The 8,882-nt window shown below is 44.9% G+C and overlaps 1 protein-coding gene across 1 annotated transcript; it reads left to right on the plus strand.

The window, feature by feature from the left end:
- Positions 1-3,503: 3,503 nt before the first annotated feature.
- LOC141027233 (uncharacterized) lies at positions 3,504-7,607 on the plus strand. The gene is made up of 4 exons (XM_073504216.1): positions 3,504-3,760; positions 4,415-4,491; positions 5,362-6,629; positions 6,798-7,607. The coding sequence occupies exons 1-4, from the start codon at positions 3,504-3,506 to the stop codon at positions 7,605-7,607; spliced, it is 2,412 nt and encodes an 803-aa protein (XP_073360317.1).
- The last annotated feature ends 1,275 nt before the right edge of the window (positions 7,608-8,882 follow it).

The raw sequence follows: 8,882 nt of genomic DNA on the forward strand, positions 1-8,882 counted from the left end.
CATTGACCCACAGGCCGGCATCTTCCTTGCCAAGATGCACCTCGATAACGATTGTTAAGCACTTTTGCTAAGATCTAGATGCATAATAGATTTTGGGCCAATATTCACCTTTGAGGACTACTGTCTATACATATCTCTGCAGAGCATAGATTGCACCAATCGAAAAAGTCATGCACAGGCTAAAATTTCATGCATGGGTGAAACTTGCCTTGTTTGTTGATGTCACTGGTGCATTGTTGACTCTTCACACTCACAGGGGTTGCACTCCTCGCAATCTAAATGTTGAAATAACTCATACATAAGAACAACATTCGTTCAAAGGGAATACGTGGATGAGTGACAAATAAGAATCCAGCAAACATACTACTAGTGTATTAGATTTTGGTTTAAGTGCATTTGAATCCTCTTCAAATGGTGTATGTGTTAATGCTTAATTGAAATGAATTTCAATTACAACCTGAATTGCATACTTGACTTAGTTTGGTTTCAAATTGGAATTCATTTATAAGTTTAAATTTGATTTCAAAATGATTTCATAATTAAACTTGGTTTACTTTCCAATTGAATTTAATATTTGAATTTTAATAGGTTTGAATATTCAATTTATGTTTGAATTTAAATTAGGTTCAAATAATTTAATTACCTGAATTCATAGTCAAAGTTTGGGTTGAAATTCAATTTGGACTTAGAATTAGGACTTAAACTCGCTTGAATAATTTCTACTTTGAACTTCAATTAAATTTGAGTTTAAATTGGAAAATTTGGGGTCAAGTTCAAATGAGTTCAAACTTTATCAAGGTTCCTCATGAATTTATTTGCAAAAGGTTTCATTTTATTTGGATTTATGAATTTGAGTATAAATTTTATTTAAGTTGAATTTGAGTTCAATTTAATTTTGAATTTCCTAAAGTTCATATATGTTTTAAAATAATTCCAAAATTTAAATTTATACATATGGAAAATAAAGCAAAAAGAATTATTAAATTTGGTTTCATAGTATAAAAGTTATAAAAAATTAAGTTTCCACTTATTTAAAGCTTCTATTAAAACTTATTTGAATTCAAAGTATAATCTTTTTCAAATTTGAATCTACGGTCAATTCATCTGATTAAAGCATGAAAGATGAATAGTTGAGATTAATTTCATGAGTATTGAATGGTTTGAGAAAACCTCCAAGAAGGTAACATAAATATTCTAGTTATGGTTTTTCTCCCATGACGTTACCTCCTAAGGATTTTCTTGACCCGCAAAATAATGATCCCTTGTTATCTTATTTGGTGTCGCAAACATAAATGATATATGAATATCACTAAATGAAACATATGTGAATTAGTCTGCTCTTTAGGAACGACCGAACTACTTCCAACTCTAAGATTACAAAATATGGAAAAAAAAGTAATTCATATATTAATTTAGTAAAAATGATCTGCACCCTAGTTGGAGTTACATAAAGGAGCGTGTGTATGGAAATTTAAAAGCTGCACAAATTTAACTGCAATAGCATAAATCATTTAATATAAATATTAATGGTTATTGATTCAATATGAAGTGGGATATCCTTTCCTTCTGCGAGACCTTCAAAATTCTTAAGATTAAATGAATTAGATTAGAGAAAATACGATACAGGATAGTATGTACCTTTTGGACAGAATTTTGATACCGAGGATATATATGCTAAGCACAAGAGTTGCAGCAAGGGCGAGCTCATTGACTGCGCCCAGAGGCAGGGCCGAACGTGGGGCTAGTGCTCGCGCCGCGCAGCCTGGGCTTCTCCTTGGCTAATGTAAAAAAGATCCTACCAAAGAAAAGAAAACATATTTATAGGATTGAGATGGAGCTCACGCCTAATAGCCTGATTGGTACCATTGCAAATAGGATGGAGCGAGGGACTACCTCGCATGGCGGGAGGAGGGGCAGTGCTTTGCCGCCCCCCACCTCAGGCCCAACATCAGCGCCAACTGAGCGGCGCGGTGCCCCAACGATCGAACTCGATCTAACAAGGGCAAGGGCTGCCATGAGTACCCGATGGCTCGCGGTGGGGTACTTCTTCTCCGTGCTCCCCTTCAGCACGGCGGGGCTGTTCGGTGAACTGAAGAGCAAGTGGGGGCTGCGCGGACGGCTCGACTACACACCTCTCCGCAACAACCGCTTCATGCTCGAATTCGAGCGTGAGGGCGATCGTCGGCACGTCCTGGAAAACGGCCCATGGACACACCGTAAGGATGCATTCCTCATTGTTCCCTTTGATGGACAGGGCAAGGCGTCGGACGTACCGGTGAACGTCATGCCAATCTGGGCACGCATCTATGATGTGCCACCTCTCATGCTGTCAGAAGAGATCGGGTGGAAGCTAGGTGGCCTCTTGGGAAAAGTTCTCAGGGTAGATGCGGATAAGTTTGGGAATATTTTCTCTGAATTTCTTCGTGTAAGAGTTGAACATAATGTAAACACTCCTCTCCTGCGTGAGATCAGTCCTAGAGAGTTAGGGGAGAAAGAGCATATGGACCTAGAGGTCAAGTATGAGAGAGCCCCACGATTTTGTATGTACTGTGGGCACATAGGTCATGGGGAAAGGGACTGCAGGCTGCCGACGGATGATCAAGCAGAGAGGTTCACGGGGGCGATGAGAGCATCGCCCTATAAATCAAGCAAAAACAAGTGCGGCTTCGTGGTACCAGACGCTTGTAGTGCCAGACGCTTCCTGCACTTTGGGTCTGAGTTGGACGGGGAGGCATGGACAGCCCCGGCCAAATTGGCTTGGGAGAAGCTAGGCAGAGACAAGAAGGTGATGCATGCTCGATCACAGGAGATGGTAAGATGCAGGGATATTCCAGATGATGTGCTGCTGGACCCGGCTGTACAAGCGGCAATCGCAGCGGTTAGCGCGCTTAGAGTGAGCGAAGACACTGGAAATGAAGGCACCAGGAAGACGAGCATCGGCGAGAACACAAAGATGGCTCCGGCGAAACCCGCGCTGACCACGGCTTCTACTCCAACCATAGCCATGGCTGACGCGGACACCTCGCCATCTACACCACCGGGTACAGGGGCGGGGGGCGACATCGACAAAACCCCGCTCGCACACACCATCGAGGATGCAGCAACCCCTCCCTACCCGCCGGGTTTCGAGCCCGACTCTGTTAAGGCCTCTCCTGTCGCTGCTACTGTTAACTCAGTAGAGACGGAGACAAAGTCAGGGAAGTTGCAGGCACCAAAAGAAACAGGTCTCAAAACCAAGGCAAAATATATTAGCAGCTCAAGGAAAGAAAGGAACCAGGGGAGACAAATTCAGTTCTAGGAAAAAGAGGCACGGGTGACATGGCCACATCTACTGGGGCTATGGCTAGTGCGTCTGATGTAACAGGGGACATGTGTAAGAAACAGAGAGCTGTTGTAGAGGAAGAGGATGAGAGAGCTGTAGGAGAGATAGGTGGTAAGGAAGCTACCGGTATTGGGGCTGCCAGGGAACTGACGGGCGCGACGGAGAGCGCCCGTCAGGAGGAATGACGATCCTATGTTGGAACTGCCGGGGACTGGGCCACCCCGGGACAGTTCGTGAGCTTGTGTGCCTAGTGCGCACGTACCGCCCCTCTGTCGTGTTCATCTCTGAGACGCGGCAGTGTGAGGAGAGCGTCAAAAGAATAAGATGGAGGCTGGGCCTCAAAAACTGCATCACCCACGATGGCATGGGAAAAGGTGCTGGTATAGCCCTGTTTTGGGATGAAAGTGTTGAAATAAAATTACTCTCCTATGGTTTGAGGTATATTGATGTGCATATGCGTATGGATCCCCATGGCCCGATGTGGCGGGGTACCTTTGTGTACGGCGAGCCTAGAGCACATGAGAGGCATAACATGTGGAACCTGCTGAAAAGAATAAAACCAAAATCGATTGAGCCGTGGATGATGATAGGAGACTTCAATGAAACATTATGGCAAAGTGAACATTTCTCTGCAGCAAAAAGATCTGAAAGGTATATGGGCAATTTCAGAGATGTACTGGCATACTGTAATCTTCATGATCTGGGTTACCATGGTCCTGAATGGACTTACGATAACAAGCAACAAGGACGAAAGAACATCCGAGCTAGGCTGGATAGGGGAGTGGCATCACCTGAATGGTCCGAGTTGTTTCAAAACGCAAGTGTACTCCACGTCACAACATCCCGATCGGATCATTTTCCCTTATTACTGTCGTTGGGAACTGAAGACACCACCAGAAAACCTGCATTGTTTCGGTATGAAACGATGTGGGAGCGAGTTCCCTCTCTGGACAGTGCAATAAAAGAAGCTTGGGAAGAAAACATGTCAGGCGCCTTACTAGCTACAGTAGCAGAGAAGCTCAAAGGGGTTCAAAAATCATTACAGAATTGGTCTAAAAAGGACTTTGGCTCTGTATCTGGTTGTATTGACAGGAAGCGGAAGGAACTGAAAGTACTGTATGAGAAGGCCAACTCTGAAGAGAACACACAACGCATAAAAAAGGTGTCCGGTGAGTTGGATGAGCTACTAGTCAGAGAGGAACTTATGTGGAAACAACGATCACGAGCGACTTGGATAAAAGAAGGTGATCAAAACACAAGATATTTGCACAAAAAATCCACTTGGCGGCAAAAGAAAAATCAAATAAGAAAGTTGAAGAATGAGGAGGGAACCTGGATTGAAAAGAAGACTGAACTGAATGCTATGGCAACAGACTTCTTTAAAAAACTGTATACAAAAGATGAAGAGGTCGTTCCATTTGAATTGATTGAGCTGCTACCCCGATCAATCCAAGATGATATGAACATAAAACTCACGGAAAAAAATTCAGAGAAAGAAGTGAGCGATGCCTTGTTTCAGATAGGCCCTCTAAAAGCACTGGGTCAAGACGGTTTTCCGGCTCGGTTCTTCCAGCGAAACTGGAGTACAATCAAGAAGGATGTTATAGAAGCGGTTCTGAAATTTTTTGAGGATGGCATCATGCCTGAAGGTATCAATGACACGGTCATTGTACTCATCCCGAAAGGAAGGAATCCACAAAGTCTCAAAGACTTCAGGCCAATTAGTCTATGTAACGTAATCTACAAAGTCATATCCAAGTGTTTGGTCAACCGACTCCGCCCCTACCTAGATGAGTTAATCTCAGAAACCCAAAGTGCTTTTATTCCGGGCAGGCTGATTACTGATAATGCTATCATCGCATTCGAATGTTTCCACAAGATTCAACATAGCAAAAACCCACACAATACCCACTGTGCATATAAGTTGGATCTTGCAAAGGCCTATGATAGAGTGGATTGGAACTACCTGCGTGGTGCTCTGGAGAAGATTGGTTTCAGTCCAGTTTGGATTAATTGGGTGATGAAATGTGTAACTTCAGTGAGATTCTCAGTGAGAATGAATGGGGAAGTTCTTGAACCATTCACACCTTCGAAGGGGCTTAGACAGGGTGACCCCTTGAGCCCTTACCTATTCCTCTGTGTGGCGGATGGACTAGCAAATATCTTCAAGAAAGCAGTGTTGGGAGGAAGTATTACACCAGTGGAAGTTGCACGTAACAGCCCCGGAATTTCAAACCTGTTATTTGCGGATGATAGCCTTGTCTTCTTCAAGGCTACTACAGAGCAAGCTCTTGCAGTGAAGGATGCATTGGCATTGTTTCAGAGATGTACAGGGCAGCTTCTAAGCAATAGCAAATGCTCAATCTTATTCAGTGAACACTGCCCACCTGAAGTGCAAAAGGAAATTAAAAGTATATTGGCTATTGACACATCAACCTTTGAGAGCAAATACCTTGGGCTACCTACACCAGAAGGAAGAATGAAAGATGCTAACTTCCAACCGTTCATGGACAGATTTATGAAGAGATGTAGCGACTGGGATGGAAGATTCATGTCTTTTGCGGCGAAAGAAGTCCATGTCAAATCCATAGTGCAATCCCTTCCGGTCTTCACAATGGGAGTATTCAAACTCTCGGTCGGCTTCTGTGACAAATACGAGCGATTAATCAGAGAATTCTGGTGGGGTGAGGAGGAAGGGCGTAGGAAAGTCCACTGGACGGCATGGGACCAACTGGTGAAACCAAAAAGGGCAGGAGGAATTGGCTTTCGGGACATGCAAATTTTTAATCAAGCACTTCTAGCAAGACAGGGATGGAGGTTGCTACAACGACCTAAGAGCCTGTGTGCAAGGGTATTAAAATCAAAATATTACCCAAATGGGGAACTCCTTGACACATCCTTTGCTTCAGACGCCTCTCAAGCATGGAAAGGTATTGAGCACGGACTGGAGCTCCTCAAAAAAGGTCTAATCTGGAGAGTCGGTAATGGAAAAAGGATTCAGATCCAAAGGGATCAATGGATACCCAGGAAAAGCGGACTGAAAGTGGCCACTTTCAAGAGACGGTCACGTTTGAGATGGGTTAACCAGCTTCTAACCTCTGACGGCAGTGAATGGAATGTTAACCTTATGAAGGATCTGTTCCATGGGTTTGATGCAGAAGAAATATGCAAAATTAAATTGCCCAACACCAGCGCTGAGGATTGTGTGGCCTGGCATAGTGAGAAAAATGGTATATTCACTGTCCGGAGTGCTTACAAACTGGGATTCCAGCTTAAACAGCTAGTGGGGGCTGATGCATCAAGTTCAGTATGCGAAGCCGACAATAGAAGTATTTGGGACTTAATTTAGAAATCCAAATGCCCTGAGAAAATTCGCATTTTTGGGTGGCGAGTAGCAACTGAAACTTTGGCCACAAAGAAAAACAAATGGAAAAGAACACTGGAGATTGACAACATTTGTAATATATGTGAAAAGGAAACAGAGGACGAGTACCATGCTACGGTCGCATGCACCAAGGCCAGGGCGCTCCGCATGGAGATGAGAAAGGTCTGGGACCTGCCGGCAGAAGAGAAGTTCAAATATACAGGGGTGGATTGGCTACAACTGCTGCTGGACACATGCAGTATGGACGTACGGCAGAAAATCATGCTCTTGCTGTGGCGCGCATGGTGGCTACGTGAGGACTGCGTTCATGCAAAAGGAAGAGCGACGATTGGGGCTTCAGTCCAATTTTTAGTCAAATACCACAATGAGCTGGGCGTTGCATACATGGGCAACAACGATCCGGAGGCAAATATGCAGGCCTCCAATATGGATGTATACTCTTGCTGTAGTCAGGCTCTATCTGCAAGAGTTAAAAGGAAAAAGCCGATCTTCGCTGGGATTACTGCTCCCATGGCTGACAGTTCAATCACAAGCAGAAGCAACAGCCCCAATAATGCCACACTATCAGAAAACGCTGACGAGACTGAGTGGTGGCTGCCGCCAGACAGCGGGACCTGGAAATTAAACAGCGACGCATCATTCTTAATTAGTACTGGAGAGACTTATGCAGGCATTGTTGTCAGAGATTGTAACAGACGTGTTGCTCTGTCCATCTGTAAAAAACTGACTCCATGCAGCTCGTCCGAGGAAGCTGAAATGGCCGCCATCCTCTATGGTTTAGCAGAATTAAGGAAGCGCTATTGGGGGAAGCTATGTATCGAGACGGACTGTGCAAATGCAGCCACACTGCTGAAGAGCAAAGATGCTAATCTCTCCTCACTATTCCCTTTGATTACGTGAGATACCTTATGCATAGTTTTGAAGAGGTGTCAATCAGCACAGTCAAACGAAACAGGAACAAATTGGCTCATGAAATGGCCGCATATGCAAGGAGGACAGGGGATGCTATGTATGTAGCAGATGTCCCATATGACCTACGAGAGGTTCTAGCAAACGAGTGTAATCCTGCCCTTGGGGCGATGTAAGATGGCAATACGCCTTTTCTCAAAAAAAAATCTAGCCGGCTCATGAATTCCTCTTCCTGAAAAATTCCAGAACCAGCCTCCAATAGTCCCCAAACCAAAATACCACAACCTGCAGCAAAAAGGAGAAGAAAAGACAGATTTAGGATGAGTCGAACTAATCAGAGGGAGAAGGTAGCAGGGGAGGGAAATTATGCAGATAGCAGCAGCCTAGGGGAGAAGAATGGCTGATGGATCTTGTATTGCCGGAGGAGGAAGAAGGGGAGAAGATATGGAGCGACGGACCTCTACCATCCGCCGCCACGGTGCTCCCTCGACTGCCATTAATTCCTAAATGAAACGGAAAACTGCTCGACTCCTCGCCTTAAAAACACGACGGATGAACTCTCCGCATCGGCCGGTGAGGCCCGCGCTAGGTCGGTCGCTCGCCACTGCTTCAAGAGGCACCGCCTCGCCCTCCGGCCCACATTCCGAGCCGCCTCTCGTACACGCGGTGGATCAAATCGGAGCTCAGAGACAGGAGGCGGTGGAGATTGGGGCGCGGCTCGGATCCGGGAGGCGGAGGTGATCGGGGCACGGGCTTACCTGTATCCCTCGTCGGTTTTTTTAGGCAAGTATCCTTCGTGGATGGACCTTCTTTAACCGAAGCGCAGCTGTCTTGTGGGCTGGCCGACGGCCCAGTTAACCAGAAAGCTTCGTTTCAGCCTCTGGAGCAGCAGCCCACGGGACAGCTGGGCCAGTGCGGGAGAGATGGCTGTACACGCGAAATCTGACGGCCAGAAATATTCAAATCACGAAAATGGACGGTTAAAAACGCAAATCGCTGAGAGAGCTCGCTTTAGGCTCGATTATACTGTCCTTAATGTAGAACTATGCATATATTTTCTATATGAAAACACACATGTATGAGCTAACATGGTGATGCCTAGAAGTGTTCTATATATATATAGGGTTACGCTATTGTAAGCATGAGTGTAGATAGCTTACACTACACCTCCTAGTAACGCTATATACAAAATCTAGTAAAATAATGTATAAAATGTAGTAATCCGCAACATAATTTTTTTACTACCCAAATTTGTAATTTACTACA

Source organism: Aegilops tauschii, chromosome 7, assembly GCF_002575655.3.
Source record: "Aegilops tauschii subsp. strangulata cultivar AL8/78 chromosome 7, Aet v6.0, whole genome shotgun sequence".
Lineage (NCBI taxonomy): Eukaryota > Viridiplantae > Streptophyta > Magnoliopsida > Poales > Poaceae > Aegilops > Aegilops tauschii.